The 27,500-nt window shown below is 42.1% G+C and overlaps 1 protein-coding gene across 50 annotated transcripts in view; it reads right to left on the bottom strand.

The window, feature by feature from the left end:
• meltf (melanotransferrin) overlaps window positions 1–18,892 on the bottom strand; it is a 39,690-nt gene extending 20,798 nt beyond the window's left edge. For all 50 annotated transcript variants that reach the window (XM_052464819.1, XM_052464812.1, XM_052464800.1 and 47 more), the window contains exons 1-5: window positions 18,630–18,892; window positions 18,092–18,246; window positions 16,749–16,848; window positions 15,977–16,162; window positions 14,837–14,987 (exon numbers count right to left, since the gene is read on the bottom strand). In XM_052464819.1, the coding sequence (XP_052320779.1) occupies window positions 14,837–14,987; window positions 15,977–16,162; window positions 16,749–16,848; window positions 18,092–18,246; window positions 18,630–18,672 (635 nt within the window). In that variant the 5' untranslated portion in view covers window positions 18,673–18,892. The remainder of the gene's footprint in view (window positions 1–14,836; window positions 14,988–15,976; window positions 16,163–16,748; window positions 16,849–18,091; window positions 18,247–18,629) is intronic.
• Window positions 18,893–27,500: the final 8,608 nt, after the last annotated feature.

Raw genomic sequence — 27,500 nt, 5'->3', positions numbered from 1 at the left:
GTGTGACAGTATCAGTGTGACAGTATCAGTGTGATAGTATCAGTGTGACAGTATCAGTGTGACAGTGTACAGTATCAGTGTGACAGTGTACAGTATCAGTGTACAGTATCAGTGTACAGTATCAGTGTGACAGTATCAGTGTGACAGTGTCAGTGTGACAGTATCAGTGTTACAGTATCAGTGTGATAGTATCAGTGTGACAGTATCAGTGTACAGTATCAGTGTGACAGTATCAGTGTACAGTATCAGTGTGACAGTGTACAGTATCAGTGTGACAGTGTACAGTATCAGTGTGACAGTATCAGTGTACAGTATCAGTGTACAGTATCAGTGTGACAGTATCAGTGTACAGTATCAGTGTACAGTATCAGTGTGACAGTGTACAGTATCAGTGTGACAGTGTACAGTATCAGTGTGACAGTGTACAGTATCAGTGTGACAGTGTACAGTATCAGTGTGATAGTGTACAGTATCAGTGTGACAGTATCAGTGTGACAGTATCAGTGTACAGTATCAGTGTGATAGTGTACAGTATCAGTGTGATAGTGTACAGTATCAGTGTGACAGTATCAGTATCAGTGTGACAGTATCAGTGTGACAGTATCAGTGTGTGAGTATCAGTGTGACAGTATCAGTGTCAGTGTGATAGTATCAGTGTACAGTATAAGTGTGTGAGTATCAGTGTGACAGTATCAGTGTCAGTGTGACAGTATCAGTGTCAGTGTGATAGTGTACAGTATCAGTGTGACAGTATCAGTATCAGTGTGACAGTATTAGTGTGTGAGTATCAGTGTATCAGTGTACAGTATCAGTGTGACAGTATCAGTGTGACAGTGTACAGTATCAGTGTACAGTATCAGTGTGTACAGTATCATCAGTGTGACAGTATCAGTGTGATAGTGTACAGTATCAGTGTACAGTATCAGTGTGATAGTATCAGTGTACAGTGTGACAGTATCAGTGTGATAGTATCAGTGTGACAGTGTACAGTATCAGTGTACAGTATCAGTGTACAGTATCAGTGTGATAGTGATCAGTATCAGTGTCAGTGTGCAGTATCAGTGTACAGTATCAGTGTGACAGTATCAGTATCAGTGTGATAGTGACAGTATCAGTGTACAGTATCAGTGTGATAGTATCAGTGTGACAGTGTACAGTATCAGTGTACAGTATCAGTGTGACAGTATCAGTGTACAGTATCAGTGTACAGTATTAGTGTGATAGTATCAGTGTGACAGTATCAGTGTGATAGTATCAGTGTACAGTATCAGTGTACAGTATCAGTGTGACAGTATCAGTGTGATAGTATCAGTGTACAGTATCAGTGTGATAGTATCAGTGTGACAGTATCAGTGTAACAGTATCAGTGTGATAGTATCTAGCATCAGTGTACAGTATCAGTGTGATCAGTATCAGTGTGATAGTATCAGTGTACAGTATCAGTGTGACAGTATCAGTGTGATAGTATCAGTGTACAGTATCAGTGTGATAGTATCAGTATCAGTGTGTCAGTGTGACAGTATCAGTGTGATAGTGTACAGTATCAGTGTACAGTATCAGTGTGGTCTACATGGTCTGGATGTAGAATTGAATGATTGATGTGAGTGATCTGTGTTGCTGTGCACAGGAGGAGCACGCAGACAGACAGACAGACAGAGAGACAGACAGACCAGACCAGACCAGACCGACAGATAGACAGATAGACAGAGAGAGAGAGAGACAGAGAGAGTGAAAGAGATAGACAGAGAGAGAGAGTGAGTGAAAGAGATAGAGAGTGAGAGAGAGAGTGATCATAATGTAGGGGTTAATGTAGGGGTTAATCTGAGAGTACAGTCCAGTAGTAAAGGCTGTACAATATCAGTGTGACAGTATCAGTATCAGTGTGATAGTGTGATAGTGTACAGTATCAGTGTACAGTATCAGTGTGACAGTATCAGTGTGACAGTGTACAGTATCAGTGTGACAGTGTACAGTATCAGTGTGACAGTGTACAGTATCAGTGTGACAGTATCAGTGTACAGTATCAGTGTGACAGTGTCAGTGTGACAGTGTACAGTGTGACAGTATCAGTGTGACAGTATCAGTGTGATAGTATCAGTGTGACAGTATCAGTGTGACAGTGTACAGTATCAGTGTGACAGTGTACAGTATCAGTGTGACAGTGTACAGTATCAGTGTACAGTATCAGTGTACAGTATCAGTGTGACAGTGTCAGTGTGACAGTATCAGTGTGACAGTATCAGTGTTACAGTATCAGTGTGATAGTATCAGTGTGACAGTATCAGTGTACAGTATCAGTGTGACAGTATCAGTGTACAGTATCAGTGTGACAGTGTACAGTATCAGTGTGACAGTGTACAGTATCAGTGTGACAGTATCAGTGTACAGTATCAGTGTACAGTATCAGTGTGACAGTATCAGTGTACAGTATCAGTGTGACAGTATCAGTGTACAGTATCAGTGTGACAGTATCAGTGTACAGTATCAGTGTGACAGTGTACAGTATCAGTGTGACAGTGTACAGTATCAGTGTGACAGTGTACAGTATCAGTGTGATAGTGTACAGTATCAGTGTGACAGTATCAGTGTGACAGTATCAGTGTACAGTATCAGTGTGATAGTGTACAGTATCAGTGTGACAGTATCAGTATCAGTGTGACAGTATCAGTGTGACAGTATCAGTGTGTGAGTATCAGTGTGACAGTATCAGTGTGTGAGTATCAGTGTGACAGTATCAGTGTACAGTATCAGTGTGATAGTGTACAGTATCAGTGTGATAGTGTACAGTATCAGTGTGACAGTATCAGTATCAGTGTGATAGTATCAGTGTACAGTATAAGTGTGTGAGTATCAGTGTGACAGTATCAGTGTACAGTATCAGTGTGACAGTATCAGTGTGACAGTGTACAGTATCAGTGTACAGTATCAGTGTGACAGTATCAGTATCAGTGTGTCAGTGTGACAGTATCAGTGTGATAGTGTACAGTATCAGTGTACAGTATCAGTGTGATAGTATCAGTGTACAGTATCAGTGTACAGTATCAGTGTGATAGTATCAGTGTGACAGTGTACAGTATCAGTGTACAGTATCAGTGTACAGTATCAGTGTGATAGTGTGACAGTATCAGTATCAGTGTGACAGTGTGCAGTATCAGTGTACAGTATCAGTGTGACAGTATCAGTATCAGTGTGATAGTGTACAGTATCAGTGTACAGTATCAGTGTGATAGTATCAGTGTGACAGTGTACAGTATCAGTGTACAGTATCAGTGTGATAGTATCAGTGTACAGTATCAGTGTACAGTATTAGTGTGATAGTATCAGTGTGACAGTATCAGTGTGACAGTATCAGTGTACAGTATCAGTGTACAGTATCAGTGTACAGTATCAGTGTGACAGTATCAGTGTGATAGTATCAGTGTACAGTATCAGTGTGATAGTATCAGTGTACAGTATCAGTGTACAGTATTAGTGTGATAGTATCAGTGTGACAGTATCAGTGTGACAGTATCAGTGTACAGTATCAGTGTGACAGTATCAGTGTGATAGTATCAGTGTACAGTATCAGTGTGATAGTATCAGTGTGACAGTATCAGTGTGACAGTATCAGTGTGATAGTATCAGTGTGATAGTATCAGTGTACAGTATCAGTGTACAGTATCAGTGTACAGTATCAGTGTGATAGTATCAGTGTACAGTATCAGTGTACAGTATCAGTGTACAGTATCAGTGTGATAGTATCAGTGTGATAGTATCAGTGTACAGTATCAGTGTGATAGTATCAGTGTACAGTATCAGTGTGATAGTATCAGTATCAGTGTGTCAGTGTGACAGTATCAGTGTGATAGTGTACAGTATCAGTGTACAGTATCAGTGTGATAGTATCAGTGTACAGTATCAGTGTACAGTATCAGTGTGATAGTATCAGTGTGACAGTGTACAGTATCAGTGTACAGTATCAGTGTGATAGTATCAGTGTACAGTATCAGTGTGATAGTGTGACAGTATCAGTATCAGTGTTACAGTATCAGTGTGACAGTGTGCAGTATCAGTGTACAGTATCAGTGTGACAGTATCAGTGTGACAGTATCAGTGTGATAGTATCAGTGTACAGTATCAGTGTGATAGTATCAGTGTGACAGTATCAGTGTGATAGTATCAGTGTACAGTATCAGTGTGATAGTATCAGTGTACAGTATCAGTGTACAGTATCAGTGTGATAGTATCAGTGTACAGTATCAGTGTACAGTATCAGTGTGACAGTATCAGTGTGATAGTATCAGTGTACAGTATCAGTGTGATAGTATCAGTGTGATAGTATCAGTGTGATAGTATCAGTGTACAGTATCAGTGTACAGTATCAGTGTGATAGTATCAGTGTGACAGTATCAGTGTGATAGTGTACAGTATCAGTGTGACAGTATCAGTGTGACAGTGTACAGTATCAGTGTACAGTATCAGTGTGACAGTGTACAGTATCAGTGTGACAGTATCAGTATCAGTGTGACAGTGTCAGTGTGACAGTATCAGTGTTACAGTATCAGTGTGACAGTATCAGTGTACAGTATCAGTGTGACAGTATCAGTGTGACAGTATCAGTGTGACAGTATCAGTGTACAGTATCAGTGTACAGTATCAGTGTACAGTATCAGTGTGATAGTATCAGTGTGACAGTATCAGTATCAGTGTGATAGTGTACAGTATCAGTGTACAGTATCAGTGTGATAGTATCAGTGTACAGTATCAGTGTACAGTATCAGTGTGATAGTATCAGTGTGACAGTGTACAGTATCAGTGTACAGTATCAGTGTGATAGTATCAGTGTACAGTATCAGTGTACAGTATTAGTGTGATAGTATCAGTGTACAGTATCAGTGTGATAGTATCAGTGTACAGTATCAGTGTGACAGTATCAGTGTGACAGTATCAGTGTGACAGTATCAGTGTACAGTATCAGTGTACAGTATCTGTGTACAGTATCAGTGTACAGTATCAGTGTACAGTATCAGTGTGACAGTATCAGTGTGACAGTATCAGTGTGATAGTATCAGTGTGACAGTATCAGTGTGACAGTATCAGTGTGATAGTATCAGTGTACAGTATCAGTGTGACAGTATCAGTGTGATAGTATCAGTGTGATAGTATCAGTGTACAGTATCAGTGTACAGTATCAGTGTGACAGTATCAGTGTACAGTATCAGTGTGATAGTATCAGTGTGACAGTATCAGTGTGACAGTATCAGTGTGATAGTATCAGTGTGACAGTATCAGTGTGATAGTATCAGTGTGATAGTATCAGTGTACAGTATCAGTGTACAGTATCAGTGTGATAGTATCAGTGTACAGTATCAGTGTACAGTATCAGTGTACAGTATCAGTGTGATAGTATCAGTGTGACAGTATCAGTGTGATAGTATCAGTGTACAGTATCAGTGTACAGTATCAGTGTGATAGTATCAGTGTACAGTATCAGTGTGATAGTATCAGTGTGATAGTATCAGTGTACATTATCAGTGTGATAGTATCAGTGTGATAGTATCAGTGTACAGTATCAGTGTGATAGTATCAGTGTACAGTATCAGTGTGATAGTATCAGTGTGATAGTATCAGTGTGATAGTATCAGTGTACAGTATCAGTGTGACAGTATCAGTGTGATAGTATCAGTGTACAGTATCAGTGTGACAGTATCAGTGTGATAGTATCAGTGTACAGTATCAGTGTGATAGTATCAGTGTGATAGTATCAGTGTACAGTATCAGTGTGATAGTATCAGTGTACAGTATCAGTGTACAGTATCAGTGTACAGTATCAGTGTGATAGTATCAGTGTGACAGTATCAGTGTGATAGTATCAGTGTACAGTATCAGTGTACAGTATCAGTGTGATAGTATCAGTGTACAGTATCAGTGTGATAGTATCAGTGTGATAGTATCAGTGTACATTATCAGTGTGATAGTATCAGTGTGATAGTATCAGTGTACAGTATCAGTGTGATAGTATCAGTGTACAGTATCAGTGTGATAGTATCAGTGTGATAGTATCAGTGTGATAGTATCAGTGTACAGTATCAGTGTGACAGTATCAGTGTGATAGTATCAGTGTACAGTATCAGTGTGATAGTATCAGTGTACAGTATCAGTGTGACAGTATCAGTGTGATAGTATCAGGGTGACAGTATCAGTATCAGTGTACAGTATCAGTGTGACAGTGTACAGTATCAGTGTACAGTATCAGTGTGATAGTATCAGTGTGATAGTATCAGTGTACATTATCAGTGTGATAGTATCAGTGTGATAGTATCAGTGTACAGTATCAGTGTGATAGTATCAGTGTACAGTATCAGTGTGATAGTATCAGTGTACAGTATCAGTGTGATAGTATCAGTGTACAGTATCAGTGTGATAGTATCAGTGTACATTATCAGTGTGATAGTATCAGTGTGATAGTATCAGTGTGATAGTATCAGTGTGATAGTATCAGTGTACAGTATCAGTGTGACAGTATCAGTGTGATAGTATCAGTGTACAGTATCAGTGTACAGTATCAGTGTGATAGTATCAGCGTACAGTATCAGTGTGATAGTATCAGTGTACAGTATCAGTGTGACAGTATCAGTGTGATAGTATCAGTGTGATAGTATCAGTGTACAGTATCAGTGTACAGTATCAGTGTGATAGTATCAGTGTGATAGTATCAGTGTACAGTATCAGTGTGATAGTATCAGTGTGATAGTATCAGTGTACAGTATCAGTGTGATAGTATCAGTGTGATAGTATCAGTTTGATAGTATCAGTGTGATAGTATCAGTGTACAGTATCAGTGTGATAGTATCAGTGTACAGTATCAGTGTGATAGTATCAGTGTACAGTATCAGTGTGATAGTATCAGTGTACAGTATCAGTGTGATAGTATCAGGGTGACAGTATCAGTATCAGTGTTACAGTATCAGTGTGACAGTATCAGTGTACAGTATCAGTGTGACAGTATCAGTGTATCAGTGTACAGTATCAGTGTGATAGTGTACAGTATCAGTGTGACAGTGTACAGTATCAGTGTGACAGTGTACAGTATCAGTGTGATAGTGTACAGTATCAGTGTGACAGTGTACAGTATCAGTGTGACAGTGTACAGTATCAGTGTGATAGTATCAGTGTACAGTATCAGTGTGATAGTATCAGGGTGACAGTATCAGTGTGACAGTGTACAGTATCAGTGTGACAGTATCAGTGCACAGTATCAGTGTGACAGTATCAGTGTGACAGTGTACAGTATCAGTGTGACAGTGTACAGTATCAGTGTGATAGTGTACAGTATCAGTGTGACAGTGTACAGTATCAGTGTGATAGTGTACAGTATCAGTGTGACAGTGTACAGTATCAGTGTGACAGTGTACAGTATCAGTGTGATAGTATCAGTGTACAGTATCAGTGTGATAGTATCAGGGTGACAGTATCAGTGTGACAGTGTACAGTATCAGTATGACAGTATCAGTGCACAGTATCAGTGTGACAGTATCAGTGTGACAGTGTACAGTATCAGTGTGACAGTGTACAGTATCAGTGTGATAGTATCAGTGTGACAGTGTACAGTGTGACAGTGTACAGTATCAGTGTGATAGTGTACAGTATCAGTGTGATAGTATCAGTGTGACAGTGTACAGTATCAGTGTGATAGTATACAGTATCAGTGTGATAGTATCAGTGTGACAGTGTACAGTATCAGTATACAGTATCAGTGTGACAGTATCAGTGTACAGTATCAGTGTGACAGTGTACAGTATCAGTGTGACAGTGTACAGTATCAGTGTGACAGTGTACAGTATCAGTGTGACAGTGTACAGTATCAGTGTGACAGTGTACAGTATCAGTGTGACAGTGTGACAGTATCAGTGTGACAGTATCAGTGTACAGTATCAGTGTGACAGTGTACAGTATCAGTGTGACAGTGTACAGTATCAGTGTGACAGTGTACAGTATCAGTGTGACAGTGTACAGTATCAGTGTGACAGTATCAGTGTAACAGTGTACAGTATCAGTGTGACAGTATCAGTATCAGTGTGACAGTGTACAGTATCAGTGTGACAGTGTACAGTATCAGTATCAGTATGACAGTGTACAGTATCAGTGTACAGTATCAGTGTGATAGTGTACAGTATCAGTGTGACAGTATCAGTATCAGTGTGACAGTGTACAGTATCAGTGTGATAGTATCAGTGTACAGTATCAGTGTGACAGTGTACAGTATCAGTGTACAGTATCAGTGTACAGTATCAGTGTGACAGTGTACAGTATCAGTGTACAGTATCAGTGTGACAGTGTACAGTATCAGTGTGACAGTGTACAGTATCAGTGTGATAGTATCAGTGTATCAGTGTACAGTATCAGTGTGATAGTGTACAGTATCAGTGTGACAGTGTACAGTATCAGTGTGACAGTGTACAGTATCAGTGTGATAGTATCAGTGTACAGTATCAGTGTGATAGTATCAGGGTGACAGTATCAGTGTGACAGTGTACAGTATCAGTGTGACAGTATCAGTGCACAGTATCAGTGTGACAGTGTGACAGTATCAGTGTGACAGTGTACAGTATCAGTGTGACAGTGTACAATATCAGTGTGACAGTGTACAGTATCAGTGTGATAGTATCAGTGTGACAGTGTACAGTATCAGTGTGATAGTATCAGTGTGACAGTGTACAGTATCAGTGTGATAGTGTACAGTATCAGTGTGATAGTATCAGTGTGACAGTGTACAGTATCAGTGTGATAGTGTACAGTATCAGTGTGATAGTATCAGTGTGACAGTGTACAGTATCAGTGTACAGTATCAGTGTGACAGTATCAGTGTACAGTATCAGTGTGACAGTGTACAGTATCAGTGTGACAGTGTACAGTATCAGTGTGACAGTGTACAGTATCAGTGTGACAGTGTACAGTATCAGTGTGATAGTATCAGTGTGACAGTGTAAAGTATCAGTGTGACAGTATCAGTATCAGTGTGACAGTGTACAGTATCAGTGTGACAGTGTACAGTATCAGTGTGACAGTATCAGTATCAGTATGACAGTGTACAGTATCAGTGTACAGTATCAGTGTGATAGTGTACAGTATCAGTGTGACAGTATCAGTATCAGTGTGACAGTGTACAGTATCAGTGTGATAGTATCAGTGTACAGTATCAGTGTGACAGTGTACAGTATCAGTGTACAGTATCAGTGTACAGTATCAGTGTGACAGTGTACAGTATCAGTGTACAGTATCAGTGTGATAGTGTACAGTATCAGTGTACAGTATCAGTGTACAGTATCAGTGTGATAGTGTACAGTATCAGTGTGACAGTGTACAGTATCAGTGTGACAGTGTACAGTATCAGTGTACAGTATCAGTGTACAGTATCAGTGTGACAGTGTACAGTATCAGTGTGATAGTGTACAGTATCAGTGTGATAGTATCAGTATCAGTATCAGTGTACAGTATCAGTGTGACAGTGTACAGTATCAGTGTGACAGTGTACAGTATCAGTGTGACAGTGTACAGTATCAGTGTACAGTATCAGTGTGACAGTGTACAGTATCAGTGTGACAGTGTACAGTATCAGTGTACAGTATCAGTGTACAGTATCAGTGTACAGTATAAGTGTGACAGTGTACAGTATCAGTGTGATAGTGTACAGTATCAGTGTGACAGTGTACAGTATCAGTGTGACAGTGTACAGTATCAGTGTGACAGTGTACAGTATCAGTGTGATAGTGTACAGTATCAGTGTGATAGTATCAGTATCAGTATCAGTGTACAGTATCAGTGTGATAGTGTACAGTATCAGTGTGATAGTGTACAGTATCAGTGTGACAGTGTACAGTATCAGTGTGATAGTGTACAGTATCAGTGTGATAGTGTACAGTATCAGTGTGACAGTATCAGTGTGACAGTGTACAGTATCAGTGTGACAGTGTACAGTATCAGTGTACAGTATCAGTGTGACAGTGTACAGTATCAGTGTACAGTATCAGTGTACAGTATAAGTGTGACAGTGTACAGTATCAGTGTGACAGTGTACAGTATCAGTGTGATAGTGTACAGTATCAGTGTGATAGTGTACAGTATCAGTGTGACAGTATCAGTATCAGTGTGACAGTGTACAGTATCAGTGTGATAGTGTACAGTATCAGTGTGATAGTGTACAGTATCAGTGTGATAGTGTACAGTATCAGTGTGACAGTGTGAGTGTACAGTATCAGTGTACAGTATCAGTGTGACAGTGTACAGTATCATTGTGACATTATCAGTGTACAGTATCATTGTGACAGTGTACAGTATCAGTGTACAGTATCAGTGTGACAGTGTACAGTATCAGTGTACAGTATCCGTGTACAGTATCAGTGTACAGTATCAGTGTGACAGTGTACAGTATCAGTGTGACAGTGTACAGTATCAGTGTGACAGTGTACAGTATCAGTGTACAGTATCAGTGTGACAGTGTACAGTATCAGTGTGACAGTGTACAGTATCAGTGTGACAGTGTACAGTATCAGTGTGACAGTGTACAGTATCAGTGTACAGTATCAGTGTACAGTATCAGTGTGACAGTATCAGTGTGACAGTGTACAGTATCAGTGTGACAGTGTACAGTATCAGTGTACAGTATCAGTGTACAGTATCAGTGTACAGTATATCAGTGTGACAGTGTACAGTATCAGTGTGATAGTGTACAGTATCAGTGTGACAGTGTACAGTATCAGTGTGATAGTGTGACAGTATCAGTGTGACAGTGTACAGTATCAGTGTGATAGTGTACAGTATCAGTGTGATAGTATCAGTATCAGTATCAGTGTACAGTATCAGTGTGACAGTGTACAGTATCAGTGTGATAGTGTACAGTATCAGTGTGACAGTGTACAGTATCAGTGTGATAGTGTACAGTATCAGTGTGATAGTGTACAGTATCAGTGTGACAGTGTACAGTATCAGTGTGACAGTGTACAGTATCAGTGTGATAGTGTACAGTATCAGTGTGATAGTGTACAGTATCAGTGTGATAGTGTACAGTATCAGTGTGACAGTATCAGTATCAGTGTGACAGTGTACAGTATCAGTGTGATAGTATACAGTATCAGTGTGATAGTATCAGTGTGACAGTGTACAGTATCAGTATACAGTATCAGTGTGACAGTATCAGTGTACAGTATCAGTGTGACAGTGTACAGTATCAGTGTGACAGTGTACAGTATCAGTGTGACAGTGTACAGTATCAGTGTGACAGTGTACAGTATCAGTGTGACAGTGTACAGTATCAGTGTGACAGTGTGACAGTATCAGTGTGACAGTATCAGTGTACAGTATCAGTGTGACAGTGTACAGTATCAGTGTGACAGTGTACAGTATCAGTGTGACAGTGTACAGTATCAGTGTGACAGTGTACAGTATCAGTGTGACAGTATCAGTGTAACAGTGTACAGTATCAGTGTGACAGTATCAGTATCAGTGTGACAGTGTACAGTATCAGTGTGACAGTGTACAGTATCAGTATCAGTATGACAGTGTACAGTATCAGTGTACAGTATCAGTGTGATAGTGTACAGTATCAGTGTGACAGTATCAGTATCAGTGTGACAGTGTACAGTATCAGTGTGATAGTATCAGTGTACAGTATCAGTGTGACAGTGTACAGTATCAGTGTACAGTATCAGTGTACAGTATCAGTGTGACAGTGTACAGTATCAGTGTACAGTATCAGTGTGACAGTGTACAGTATCAGTGTGACAGTGTACAGTATCAGTGTGATAGTATCAGTGTATCAGTGTACAGTATCAGTGTGATAGTGTACAGTATCAGTGTGACAGTGTACAGTATCAGTGTGACAGTGTACAGTATCAGTGTGATAGTATCAGTGTACAGTATCAGTGTGATAGTATCAGGGTGACAGTATCAGTGTGACAGTGTACAGTATCAGTGTGACAGTATCAGTGCACAGTATCAGTGTGACAGTGTGACAGTATCAGTGTGACAGTGTACAGTATCAGTGTGACAGTGTACAATATCAGTGTGACAGTGTACAGTATCAGTGTGATAGTATCAGTGTGACAGTGTACAGTATCAGTGTGATAGTATCAGTGTGACAGTGTACAGTATCAGTGTGATAGTGTACAGTATCAGTGTGATAGTATCAGTGTGACAGTGTACAGTATCAGTGTGATAGTGTACAGTATCAGTGTGATAGTATCAGTGTGACAGTGTACAGTATCAGTGTACAGTATCAGTGTGACAGTATCAGTGTACAGTATCAGTGTGACAGTGTACAGTATCAGTGTGACAGTGTACAGTATCAGTGTGACAGTGTACAGTATCAGTGTGACAGTGTACAGTATCAGTGTGATAGTATCAGTGTGACAGTGTAAAGTATCAGTGTGACAGTATCAGTATCAGTGTGACAGTGTACAGTATCAGTGTGACAGTGTACAGTATCAGTGTGACAGTATCAGTATCAGTATGACAGTGTACAGTATCAGTGTACAGTATCAGTGTGATAGTGTACAGTATCAGTGTGACAGTATCAGTATCAGTGTGACAGTGTACAGTATCAGTGTGATAGTATCAGTGTACAGTATCAGTGTACAGTATCAGTGTACAGTATCAGTGTACAGTATCAGTGTGACAGTGTACAGTATCAGTGTACAGTATCAGTGTGATAGTGTACAGTATCAGTGTACAGTATCAGTGTACAGTATCAGTGTGATAGTGTACAGTATCAGTGTGACAGTGTACAGTATCAGTGTGACAGTGTACAGTATCAGTGTACAGTATCAGTGTACAGTATCAGTGTGACAGTGTACAGTATCAGTGTGACAGTGTACAGTATCAGTGTACAGTATCAGTGTGACAGTGTACAGTATCAGTGTGACAGTGTATAAGGTGTATGCACCAATTTGTAAGTCGCTCTGGATAAGAGCGTCTGCTAAATGACTTAAATGTAATGTAAATGTACAGTATCAGTGTACAGTATCAGTGTGACAGTGTACAGTATCAGTGTACAGTATCAGTGTACAGTATCAGTGTACAGTATAAGTGTGACAGTGTACAGTATCAGTGTGATAGTGTACAGTATCAGTGTGACAGTGTACAGTATCAGTGTGACAGTGTACAGTATCAGTGTGACAGTGTACAGTATCAGTGTGATAGTGTACAGTATCAGTGTGATAGTATCAGTATCAGTATCAGTGTACAGTATCAGTGTGATAGTGTACAGTATCAGTGTGATAGTGTACAGTATCAGTGTGACAGTGTACAGTATCAGTGTGATAGTGTACAGTATCAGTGTGATAGTGTACAGTATCAGTGTGACAGTATCAGTGTGACAGTGTACAGTATCAGTGTGACAGTGTACAGTATCAGTGTACAGTATCAGTGTGACAGTGTACAGTATCAGTGTACAGTATCAGTGTACAGTATCAGTGTACAGTATCAGTGTACAGTATAAGTGTGACAGTGTACAGTATCAGTGTGACAGTGTACAGTATCAGTGTGATAGTGTACAGTATCAGTGTGATAGTGTACAGTATCAGTGTGACAGTATCAGTATCAGTGTGACAGTGTACAGTATCAGTGTGATAGTGTACAGTATCAGTGTGATAGTGTACAGTATCAGTGTGATAGTGTACAGTATCAGTGTGACAGTGTACAGTATCAGTGTACAGTATCAGTGTGACAGTGTACAGTATCATTGTACATTATCAGTGTACAGTATCATTGTGACAGTGTACAGTATCAGTGTACAGTATCAGTGTGACAGTGTACAGTATCAGTGTACAGTATCCGTGTACAGTATCAGTGTACAGTATCAGTGTACAGTGTACAGTATCAGTGTGACAGTGTACAGTATCAGTGTGACAGTGTACAGTATCAGTGTACAGTATCAGTGTGACAGTGTACAGTATCAGTGTGACAGTGTACAGTATCAGTGTGACAGTGTACAGTATCAGTGTGACAGTGTACAGTATCAGTGTACAGTATCAGTGTACAGTATCAGTGTGACAGTATCAGTGTGACAGTGTACAGTATCAGTGTGACAGTGTACAGTATCAGTGTACAGTATCAGTGTACAGTATCAGTGTACAGTATAAGTGTGACAGTGTACAGTATCAGTGTGATAGTGTACAGTATCAGTGTGACAGTGTACAGTATCAGTGTGATAGTGTACAGTATCAGTGTGACAGTGTACAGTATCAGTGTGATAGTGTACAGTATCAGTGTGATAGTATCAGTATCAGTATCAGTGTACAGTATCAGTGTGACAGTGTACAGTATCAGTGTGATAGTGTACAGTATCAGTGTGACAGTGTACAGTATCAGTGTGATAGTGTACAGTATCAGTGTGATAGTGTACAGTATCAGTGTGACAGTGTACAGTATCAGTGTGACAGTGTACAGTATCAGTGTGATAGTGTACAGTATCAGTGTGATAGTGTACAGTATCAGTGTGATAGTGTACAGTATCAGTGTGACAGTATCAGTATCAGTGTGACAGTGTACAGTATCAGTGTGACAGTATCAGTGTGACAGTATCAGTGTGACAGTATCAGTGTGATAGTGTACAGTATCAGTGTGACAGTATCAGTGTGACAGTATCAGTGTGACAGTATCAGTGTGACAGTATCAGTGTGACAGTATCAGTGTGACAGTATCAGTGTGATAGTATCAGTGTACAGTATCAGTGTGACAGTGTACAGTATCAGTGTACAGTATCAGTGTGACAGTATCAGTGTGACAGTATCAGTGTGACAGTATCAGTGTGACAGTATCAGTGTGACAGTATCAGTGTGACAGTATCAGTGTACCTTACCTGAAGGCCCCGTTGTAAGCGTAGTATCTCTCCTTGTCAGTGTTGTCACAAACGAACTGTCCATCGATGTTGCCTTTACACAGCTGGCAAAGGGAGGGAGGGTCTCCCTGTGACCCAGGGATACAGCTGGCATTAAAGAAATCTGCCACGCCTGGGGAAACACCACAAACAGGTTAGTGGTTTCAAAGCTCCTACAGTGTAGTGTGCAGAGTGTGTGTACTGTGTAAAATGGTTACGAAGAGAAATGGAGCTCTTGCGCTGGCCCCCAGGTCTCGCACTTACAGCCAGAAGTTCAAAGGACTGCCTGTTTGGGTTTTTTCACATTTTTCACACGTGTGTGTGTGTTTTCGTGCGTGCGTACACTAGCGTGTGTGTGTGTGTTTTCTTGCGTACGTACACTAGCGTGTGTGTGTGTTTTCTTGCGTGCGTACACTAGCATGTGTGTGTGTGTGTGTGTGTGTGTGTGTGTGTGTGTGTGTGTGTGTGTGTGTGTGTGTTTTCTTGCGTGCGTACACTAGCGTGTGTGTGTTTTCTTGCGTGCGTACACTAGCGTGTGTGTGTGTCTGTTTTCTTGCGTGCGTATACTAGCGTGTGTGTGTGTCTGTTTTCTTGCGTGCGTACACTAGCGTGTGTGTGTGTGTGTTTTCTTGCGTGCGTATACTAGCGTGTGTGTGTGTCTGTTTTCTTGCGTGCGTACACTAGCGTGTGTGTGTGTGTGTGTTTTCTTGCGTGTGTGTGTGTGTTTTCTAGCGTGCGTACACTAGCGTTTGTGTGTGTGTGTGTTTTCTTGCGTGCGTACACTAGCGTGTGTGTGTTTTCTTGTGTGCGTACACTAGCGTGTGTGTGTGTGTTTTCTTGCGTGCGTACACTAGCGTGTGTGTGTGTGTTTTCTTGCGTGCGTACACTAGCGTGTGTGTGTGTGTTTTCTTGCGTGCGTACACTAGCGTGTGTGTGTGTGCGTGTTTTCTTGCGTGCGTACACTAGCGTGTGTGTGTGTGTGTGTTCTTGCATGCGTACACTAGCGTGTGTGTGTTTTCTTGCATGCGTACACTAGCGTGTGTGTGTTTTCTTGCATGCGTACACTAGCGTGTGTGTGTTTTCTTGCGTGCGTACACTAGCATGTGTGTCACAATTCCCTACCCTGTGGGATGTTACAGCCCATGACAGACATCTTGCTCTGGTCGATGAGGTATCCCAGGGGCATGTTCCAGCCGGCAGTACGTCCCTTCCCTGTGTGACATGTCTTCCTGCCCTTCAGTGTGTTGATGTTGATGTCCGGCTTCATCTTCTTCACCACGGCAACTGCATAGTAGGTGGTGCCCTCTCCTGTGGAGGTCAGGGGTCAGGGGGATAGTAATCTGTTATTGGTCCAGTTTAATCATGTGCTTCCCTCTTTCACTTTGAGGAACAGAGTCAAAACAGACACAATAGAGGGATATGACCTTGTCTGCTGTCATAAGACAGTGCATCTCAGTGCTAGAGTCGTCACTACAGACACCCTGGTTCGAATCCAGGCTGTATTACAACCGACCGTGATTGGGAGTTCTATAGGACTGCGCACAATTGGCCCAGCATTGTACGGGTTTGGCCCAGTGTAGGCCGTCATTGTAAATAAGAATTTGCCTATTTTTTTTTATTAAATATACTTGAATCTCCAGTAAATCATTAACATACCGTATGTACTACATTTATATGATATGTTCCTCTTTCTGCGTTACGGGTAAAGTTTGCACAAGCATGTCATAAAAACAGAGTAAACATATCTAACGCTCATATCCAACGCTCATAAACTCTCATAAACTCTCATAAATGATCGTGAAAGACACAAATTACTTTATGCGAAATTGGTGACAGACACACTGTGATAGTGTGCTGCAATATCAGAAATATAACACAGACATAAACTCTTTACCATCAGCAGAAGTCTCTCCTGCAGCTATTTTGAAGTTAGTTTCTTCCCCCAATTTGTAGATATCCTTAGCGCTCATTGAAAAGGCATCTACTTGGTTTTTCTAGGAGAAAGAAATGAAGAGGGGTTTAAATAGCATGTTTCAATGGTCAACGCAACGGTATGAAATGAAATAGTGTTGCTTCCTAATCAGTCGGACTCAGGACATCGGCAGATACTCCTAGACAACTAGGTCAACACATGCTCCAAAAGGTGATATCATTATCCTATCCAAGACTTAAATAAACAAACAATATCACAGCAATTATTAAGAAAATATAAAAATATAAACATCAACTGTCGCAAACAACTGAATATATACACTGCTCAAAAAAATAAAAGGGAACACTTAAACAACACAATGTAACTCCAAGTCAATCACACTTCTGTGAAATCAAACTGTCCACTTAGGAAGCAACGCTGATTGACAAGACATTTCACATGCTGTTGTGCAAATGGAATAGACAACAGGTGGAAATTATAGGCAATTAGCAAGACACCCCCAATAAAGGAGTGGTTCTGCAGGTGGGGACCACAAACCACTTCTCAGTTCCTATGCTTCCTGGTTCACACTGAGCACATGTTAGACGTGACAGAGTCTGGAGATGCCGTGGAGAACGTTCTGCTGCCTGCAACATCCTCCAGCATGACCGGTTTGGCGGTGGGTCAGTCATGGTGTGGGGTGGCATTTCTTTGGGGGGCCGCACAGCCCTCCATGTGCTCGCCAGAGGTAGCCTGAATGCCATTAGGTACCGAGAGGAGATCCTCAGACCCCTTGTGAGACCATATGCTGGTGCCGTTGGCCCTGGGTTCCTCCTAATGCAAGACAATGCTAGACCTCATGTGGCTGGAGTGTGTCAGCAGTTCCTGCAAGAGGAACCGCCACCTCATCAGGAGCATGCCCAGGCGTTGTAGGGAGGTCATACAGGCACGTGGAGGCCACACACACTACTGAGCCTCATTTAGACTTGTTTTAAGGACATTACATCAAAGTTGGATCAGCCTGTAGTGTGGTTTTCCACTTTAATTTTGAGTGTGACTCCAAATCCAGACCTCCATGGGTTGATAAATTTGATTTCCATTGATCATTTTTGTGTGATTTTGTTGTCAGCACATTCAACTATGTAAAGAAAAAAGTATTTAATAAGAATATTTCATTCATTCAGATCTAGGATGTGTTATTTTAGTGTTCCCTTTATTTTTTTGAGCAGTGTATATTTTAGATTTGATCAAGTTTCATAGGAAGTCACATAAAAAGTCAATATAAACGGAAATGTGCCCTATTAATCTGAAAGAGCCCCACTTACCCCGATCTTCTGCGCGCATCCTTCCACAGACACGTCGCTGACGCATTGGATAATCGGACGGATGGCCGCACTGCTGAAGGCCTGCGCCATGGCGTTACATTTGGTCATCTCTTGAGCGGATATTGCGCACCATCTTATAGTGCTCTGGCCAGACACTGGATAGGGAACACATTCAAACAAAACTAATCATGTTTTTCTTGTTGTCCTATGGCTACTCAATAACCAATGTTCATAGAGTACACAACCAAACGTCGACTGCGCAAATTCGTCTGTTACAAATTAAAATTCCATCCAGAAACCTCAATGTGCTGATAATATCTAGCATTTTATACGGATTCATATTAATCCAACCTTTTATTCAAATGTATTCTTTGCAGCTATCATCGTTTTATAAAACACACATAACTATGATTTTGTTTTAATAAAAAAAAAGTAACCTTTATTTAACTAGGCAAGTCTGAATCTAGGGCAGATTAAAATATTTTTTTATTTTACCTCCACAATATACTATTATATTGAGTAAAAAAAAACAACTCACCAGTCTGAAGGCCTAATATCAGAGAGGCGACGAGTATCCACATAGTGACGGAGTCAGCCGGACGTGAGAATGTCTGATCCTGTACGATCTGTTTATTTATACCTTTCCGATATCTGACTGGGGCTCCAAAGTACAAGCTCCAAGTTGAACTCCAGCTTTCCGCATATCGTCAAACAAGTTATGAGTATTTTACAACTTCATTTTATGGAAATCAGTAGACTTTCTAGCTATTCTTCGTCTAACGTTTTCTCTGAAACTTGGTGACTTCCAGACAGTCAGCTCATACCTGGAAAGACACGTCCCTACTGCCCGCAGCTGGCGCTTGGCCAGACCGAGCACACAGAGACCATTGACGGGGAAAGACCCCACCTCTGCTGGCCCTGCCCGGTGCTTTTCCATCGTACATCTCAAGGTGGGGGGCATAGTAACTGTAGTAACTTTTCTGCCTGACCCTGTCAATGACAAATACAATTTCTGGAATCTTGTTCTAAGTTTAATGTGAAGACTAGGCTAGTAATACAAGTGCACCTTCATAACTCATTTCCCATCCTGCTGTCATATTTCTTATGTAATTTTTATATTGTTTCCTTACCAGTGTTTCAATACAATCAAATAAAATGTTTTTACAAAAGTAATTTCTGAATGGGATATGAGGGGAAAAACAACAACCAAAACCTTGGTAAGATAAGATACTGGTTCACTGAACAGAAATATAAAACCAACCTGCAACACGATTTGACTGAGTAATGTAACAGTCATATAAGGAAATCAGTCAATTTAAATGAATTATTTAAATCTTTGGATTTCACATGACTTGGAAATATGCATCTTTTGCTCACAGACACCTAAAAAGGTAGGGATGTGGATCAGAAAACCAGTCAGTATCTGGTGTGATCACCATTTGCCTCATCATGCAGCGAGACACATCTACTTCGTATAGAGTTGATCAGGCTGTTGATTGTGGCCTGTGGAATGTTGTTCCACTCCTCTTCAATGGCTGTGGAATGTTGTCCCACTCCTCTTCAATGGCTGTGGAATGTTGTCCCACTCCTCTTCCATGGCTGTGGAATGTTGTCCCACTCCTCTTCCATGGCTGTGGAATGTTGTCCCACTCCTCTTCCATGGCTGTGGAATGTTGTCCCACTCCTCTTCCATGGCTGTGGAATGTTGTCCCACTCCTCTTCCATGGCTGTGGAATGTTGTCCCACTCCTCTTCCATGGCTGTGGAATGTTGTCCCACTCCTCTTCCATGGCTGTGGAATGTTGTCCCACTCCTCTTCCATGGCTGTGGAATGTTGTCCCACTCCTCTTCCATGGCTGTGGAATGTTGTCCCACTCCTCTTCAATAGCTGTGGAATGTTGTCCCACTCCTCTTCCATGGCTGTGGAATGTTGTCCCACTCCTCTTCAATGGCTGTGGAATGTTTTCCCACTCCTCTTCCATGGCTGTGGAATGTTGTCCCACTCCTCTTCCATGGCTGTGGAATGTTGTCCCACTCCTCTTCCATGGCTGTGGAATGTTGCCCCACTCCTCTTCAATAGCTGTGGAATGTTGTCCCACTCCTCTTCCATGGCTGTGGAATGTTGTCCCACTCCTCTTCAATGGCTGTGGAATGTTGTCCCACTCCTCTTCCATGGCTGTGGAATGTTGTCCCACTCCTCTTCCATGGCTGTGGAATGTTGTCCCACTCCTCTTCCATGGCTGTGGAATGTTGTTCCACTCCTCTTCAATGGCTGTGGAATGTTGTCCCACTCCTCTTCCATGGCTGTGGAATGTTGTTCCACTCCTCTTCCATGGCTGTGGAATGTTGTCCCACTCCTCTTCCATGGCTGTGGAATGTTGTCCCACTTCTCTTCAATGGCTGTGGAATGTTGTCCCACTCCTCTTCAATGGCTGTGGAATGTTGTTCCACTCCTCTTCCATGGCTGTGGAAGGTTGTTCCACTCCTCTTCCATGGCTGTGGAATGTTGTCCCACTCCTCTTCCATGGCTGTGGAATGTTGTCCCACTCCTCTTCCATGGCTGTGGAATGTTGTCCCACTCCTCTTCAATGGCTGTGGTATGTTGTCCCACTCCTCTTCCATGGCTGTGGAATGTTGTTCCACTCCTCTTCCATGGCTGTGGAATGTTGTTCCACTCCTCTTCCATGGCTGTGGAATGTTGTCCCACTCCTCTTCCATGGCTGTGGAATGTTGTCCCACTCCTCTTCCATGGCTGTGGAATGTTGTCCCACTCCTCTTCCATGGCTGTGTGAAGTTGCTGGATTTTAGCGGGAACTGGAACACGCTGTCGTACGTGTCGATCCAGAGCATCCCAAACATGCTCAATGATTGACATGTCTGGTGAGTATTCAGGTCATGGAAGAACTGGGACATTTTCAGCTTCCAGGAATTGTGTCCAGATCCTTGTGACATGGGGCCGTGCATTATCATGCTGAAACTTGAGGTGATGTCGGCGGATGAATGGAACGACAATGGGTCTCAGGATCATGTCAGAGTATCTCTGTGCATTTAAACTGCCTTTGATAGAATGCAATTGTGTTCATTGTCCATAGCTTATGCCTGCCCATAACATAACCCCACCACCACCATGGGGCACTCTGTTCACAACATTGACATCAGCAAACCGCTCGCCCACACCATACACGTTGTCTGCCATCTGCCTGGTACAGTTAAAACCGAGATTCATCTGGGAAGAGCACACTTCTCCAGCGTGCCAGTGGCCATCGAAGGTGAGCATTTTCAACACCGAAGTCGGTTACGATCTTCAGTCAGGGACAAGACCCTGGTGAGGACGACAAACACTCAGATAAGCTTCCCTGAGACGGTTTGTGGTAAAATTCTTTAGTTTTGCAAACCCACAGTTTCATCAGCTGAAAATATGCAACAAAAACAACGATTTTACTGAGTCACAGTTCACATAAGGATATTAGTCAATTCAAATAAATGAATTAGGCCCTAATCTATGGATTTCACATGACTGGGCTGCCATGGGTGGGCCTGGGAGGGCATAGGCCCACCCACTTGGGAGCCAGACTCACCCATTGGGGAGGCAGGCCCAGCCAATCAGAATGCATTTTTCCCCACAAAAGAGTTTTACTACAGACAGAAATACTCCTCAGTTTCATCAGCTGTCCGAGTGGCTGGTCTAAGATCCCACAGGTGAAGAATCCGGATGTCGAGGTCCTGGGCTGGCGTGGTTTACACGTGGTCTGTGGTTGTGAGGCCGGTTTGACGTACTGCCAAATTCTCTAAAATGACTTTGGAGGTGGCTTATGATAGAGAAATGAACATTCAAATCTCTGGCAACAGCTCTGGTGGACATTCCTGCAGTCAGCATGCCAATTGCACTCTCCCTCAAACACTTGAGACATCTGTGACAATGTGTTGTATAACAAAACTACACATTTTAGAGTGGTATTTTATTGTCCCCAGCACAAGGTGCACCTGTGTAACGATCCTGCTGTTTAATCAGCTTATTGATATGCCACACCTGTCAGGTGGATGGATTATCTTGGTAAAGGATAAATGCTTATTAACAGGGATGTCAACAGATTTGTACATAGAATTTGAAAGAAATAAGCTTTTTATGCGTATGGAATTTTTGTGGTATCTTTTATTTCAGCTCATGAAACATGAAACCAACACTTTACTTTGCGTTTATATTTTTGTTCAGTATACATCAGAATCAAGGTGAACCATTGTAACCTGGATACTTGGGTATTTAGTAGTAGCTTTGAAAAACGTGTTTTACCTATTAATTTGCAATTGGGGAACGAACATACACTACAATCCCCAAAAGTATGTGGACACCACTTCAAATTAGTGGATTCGGCTATTTCAGCCACACCCGTTGCTGACAGGTGGTCCTTCTGTAGCTCAGTTGGTAGAGCATGGCGCTTGTAATGCCAGGGTAGTGGGTTCGATTCCCGGGACCACCCATACGTAGAATGTATGCACACATGACTGTAAGTCGCTTTGGATAAAAGCGTCTGCTAAATGGCATATATTTTTTATATATATATATATATATATATATAGGTGTATAAAATAAAGCACACGGCCATGCAATCTCCATAGACAAACATTGGCAGTAGAATGGCCTTACTGAAGAGCTCAGGGACTTTCTTTAAGTGTTGTTATTGTTGTAGTGGACATTTCTAGGAACAACAGCGTCTCAGCAGCGAAGTGGTAGGCCACACAAGCTCACAGAACGGGACTGCCGAGTGCTGAAGCGGAAAAAAAAAATGTCAAGAGTTCCAAACTGTCTCTGGAAGCCTCCGCACAATAACTGTTTGTCGGGAGCTTCAACAAATGGATTTCCATGGCCGAGCCTAAGATCAACATACGCCAAGCGTTGGCTGAAGTGGTGTAAAGCCCAGGCTAGGCCCCTTAGTTCCAGTGAAGGGAAATCTTAACGCTACAGTATGCAATGACATTCTAGACAATTCTGTGCTTCCAACTTTGTGGCAACAGCTTGGGGAAGGCGCTTTCCTGTTTCAGCATAACAATGCACCCGGGCACAAAGCGAGGTCCATACAGAAATGGTTTGTCGAGATCGGTGTGGAAGAACTTGACTGGCCTGCACAGAGCCCTGACCTCAACCCCATCAAACACCTTTGGGATGAATTGGAACGGCGACTACGAGCCAGACCTAATCGCCCAACATCAGTGCCCGACCTCACTAATGCTCTTGTGGCTGAATGGAAGCAAGTCCCCACAGCAATGTTCCAACATCTAGTGGAAAACCTTCCCAGAAGAGTGGAGGTTGTTATAGAAGCAAAGGGGGGGGGGACAGCTCCGTATTAATGTCCATGATTTTGGAACGAGTTGTTCAACGAGGAAGTGACCACATACGTTTGGTCATGTAGTGTATTTATAATTCAGTATAGAGGTTCCCAAACTGGGGTCTGTGGTCCCTTCAGGGTCCATGGAGGAAGTCCAGGTATTCTATTTGTTCTTACCTTTCTCTTTATTCCTCTTGTTCGGAACGTCAAGTGACTGAACACCGAACTATAAATCAGCACAACAGTAAACGTACCGTACATCATAAAACAATCTCATGTCTCCGGTCCGGTGGTGGTACTAAACTCCAATATACCCCATTTATTGCCATCCACTTCCAGATACCTGTACTTTATAGCTTCATAAAACACGACAGCTGTCTATAATAGGAAATACATCTTGCTTAGCCTCGAGTTGGGACTTGAACCCGTTGATATGCTGAGAGTGTGTCTGTGTGCCAAGTTCTCATTGATCAAACACACTGTTGTAGCCAATCACAGTAGCAGAGTGATCCATTTAGTTACTGGAAGAGACACATTAGAGATGTCCACACTCACAACAGATGTCCTTTTATACCTTATAACAGTGGATAATCTGCTTGAGCTAAATGATTAATTACAAGAATATAAATCAGCACATACTATAGTATTTTTTAATTTTTATATATGCACCAAAATAGACATGGGAAGAAAAAAAATAGCCTTGTTTTCTTTTGTTTTTATAGTGCACATAGTGTCACTGTTTAGTTTTATGTTTATGCTGAACTCTGGATTACAGTGACACGTGTTTCTGTCTGAGTGGACTACTCTGGTTAAATCAAATGAGAAACACCGTTAAACATAAGAGTCTCAGTAAAGAGGTAGACTGATTAACACACACAGTGTTGGAGTTGTGAACTACAAGTAGTTAAACTTGTAATTTAACTACATTTTACAGCACTTTGGTTGAACTAAATTCAAATCTAGGTTGTGTTTTCAGTAGTTAATTACTTTTTAACATTTTATTTTTTACCATGCAGCTAACTACTCCACACACTACTTTCTTTACAAAAATAAGACATGGATGAAGTTCCTTTATTTTTCAGCATCGGGATCACCTGAAACAGTTTGTGTGTTTAATATGATACACACTCGGTTAACATCCGACTCCAGATGGATCTATTACAACAGATAGGATCATTTTTTCATTAAGTAGATCGGGAAAGGATGTAGTGAACTTTTAAAAAAATAAGTAATTAAATTAACTATATTTTTCTTAAGCGTAGCTTAACTTATTCCAGTGTGAAGTAAATTACATGTTCAGAGTAGCTTCCCCCAACACACAGAGAGAGACATCTAGAAGGAAGAGACCCACAGAGTAGCTTCCCCCAACACAGAGAGAGAGATATCTAGAAGGAAGAGACCCACAGAGTAGCTTCCCCCAACACAGAGAGAGACATCTAGAAGGAAGAGACCCACAGAGTAGCTTCCCCCAACACAGAGAGAGACATCTAGAAGGAAGAGACCCACAGAGTAGCTTCCCCCAACACAGAGAGAGACATCTAGAAGGAAGAGACCCACAGAGTAGCTTCCCCAACACAGAGAGAGAGACATCTAGAAGGAAGAGACCCACAGAGTAGCTTCCCCCAACACAGAGAGAGAGAGACATCTAGAAGGAAGAGACCCACAGAGTAGCTTCCCCCAACACACACAGAGAGAGACATCTAGAAGGAAGAGACCCACAGAGTAGCTTCCCCCAACACAGAGAGAGACATCTAGAAGGAAGAGACCCACAGAGTAGCTTCCCCCAACACAGAGAGAGACATCTAGAAGGAAGAGACCCACAGAGTAGCTTCCCCCAACACACAGAGAGAGACATCTAGAAGGAAGAGACCCACAGAGTAGCTTCCCCCAACACAGAGAGAGAGACATCTAGAAGGAAGAGACCCACAGAGTAGCTTCCCCCACACACAGAGAGAGACATCTAGAAGGAAGAGACCCACAGAGTAGCTTCCCCCAACACAGAGAGAGACATCTAGAAGAAAGAGACCCACAGAGTAGCTTCCCCCAACACAGAGAGAGAGACATCTAGAAGGAAGAGACCCACAGAGTAGCTTCCCCCAACACAGAGAGAGAGACATCTAGAAGGAAGAGACCCACAGAGTAGCTTCCCCCAACACAGAGAGAGACATCTAGAAGGAAGAGACAGAGATTCCCCAACACAGAGAGAGAGAGACATCTAGAAGGAAGAGACCCACAGAGTAGCTTCCCCAACACAGAGAGAGACATCTAGAAGGAAGAGACCCACAGAGTAGCTTCCCCCAACACAGAGAGAGACATCTAGAAGGAAGAGACCCACAGAGTAGCTCCCCCCAACACAGAGAGAGACATCTAGAAGGAAGAGACCCACAGAGTAGCTTCCCCCAACACACAGAGATAGACATCTAGAAGGAAGAGACCCACAGAGTAGCTTCCCCCAACACAGAGAGAGAGACATCTAGAAGGAAGAGACCCACAGAGTAGCTTCCCCCAACACAGAGAGAGACATCTAGAAGGAAGAGACCCACATAGTAGCTTCCCCAACACAGAGAGAGAGACATCTAGAAGGAAGAGACCCACATAGTAGCTTCCCCCAACACAGAGAGACATCTAGAAGGAAGAGACCAACAGAGTAGCTTCCCCCAACACACAGAGAGAGACATCTAGAAGAAAGAGACCCACAGAGTAGCTTCCCCCAACACAGAGAGAGACATCTAGAAGGAAGAAACCCACAGAGTAGCTTCCCCCAACACACAGAGAGACATCTAGAAGAAAGACCCACAGAGTAGCTTCCCCCAACACAGAGAGAGAGACATCTAGAAGGAAGAAACCCACAGAGTAGCTTCCCCCAACACACAGAGAGACATCTAGAAGGAAGAGACTCACAGCACTATGATGTATGAGAAAGGGTTTATTGGCAGTTCTCCTCTTTATGACAAATTGAATGAATCAGGAAAGGGATTATTTACAAACTGGAATCCAAAAGTGAGATAGAAAGCAGTGGTGAGGTGGTGAAGAACCAGAAGAAGAACAAGTCTTATAGAAAACAACCATCTCTGTGGAAGCAGGAGAGGGAGGGTTCCAGCACGGAGTCCTCCGGAGGACAGTTAAAGGCATCGCGCTTCCAAAGCGCGTTGTTAGATCTTTCCCCCTTTCAGATACGAACAACGGCCATGTCACACACACACACACACACACACACACTCTTGAGGACTGTCTACTCCAGTGTGTGTCTGTCCGAACGATCCTCTCGCGGAGCTTGAAGATATGACGTCACAATCCTCGGTGGACACAGACACCCCCCGTTTGTTATTTAATAAAGACTACTGCTTCTAAAAACATGCACATCACATGAAAAAAAAGGAAACTCGCAGGGAAGTGGACATGGAGATGGAGATGGGGAGAGGAGAACCAGAACCAGAACCAGGACCAGAACCAGGCCACCACGTCGGTGACTTTACATTTCCACTGCTTCACCAACACAGTTCACACCCCAGCCAGTCAGTTCAGAGTTAGGGGGTGTACGTGTGTCCTGTTCCTGACCATAACCCCATTCTCTGACCTTTCAGAGGGATCTGACTCAGGACCACAGGTCTCCTCTGCTCTACTGAACACATAAGAAACTAACTGAAACCGATAGGTGTTGGTGAAAGTAAAGGAAAATATATTTATATATATATATATATTCATATTCATACGCTCAACATGGCAAAGAAAATAATTCCCCATAGCTGTATGAGTTTTGAAGTAAAGCTCAATATAGACTTTTTATTATAACAAAATAGGCAGTAGACTGAGGGTTAAATATACGTTAAAATCTCAGTGTACAATAAATTCTTTCGTTTTTTTCTTCCTTCTTACTACTACTAATACACCTGGAGTCAGTTTAAAAACAGCCTTTCATTTACTCTATTCCTGTTCAGGAAATTAACCTGAAAGCTGATTGGACAAAGAACAGAATCAAATCATCAGGGATCGTTAAAGTCAGTGAAGGCGGCTATGATAAGAAACAGCCTCGTGTGTGTGTGTGTGTGTGTGTGTGTGACAGGTGAGCCAGGTGATGTGTGTGTG

The sequence above is a fragment of the Oncorhynchus keta genome, chromosome 1, assembly GCF_023373465.1.
Source record: "Oncorhynchus keta strain PuntledgeMale-10-30-2019 chromosome 1, Oket_V2, whole genome shotgun sequence".
NCBI lineage: Eukaryota > Metazoa > Chordata > Actinopteri > Salmoniformes > Salmonidae > Oncorhynchus > Oncorhynchus keta.
This window is presented reverse-complemented; position numbering and strand designations above follow the sequence as displayed.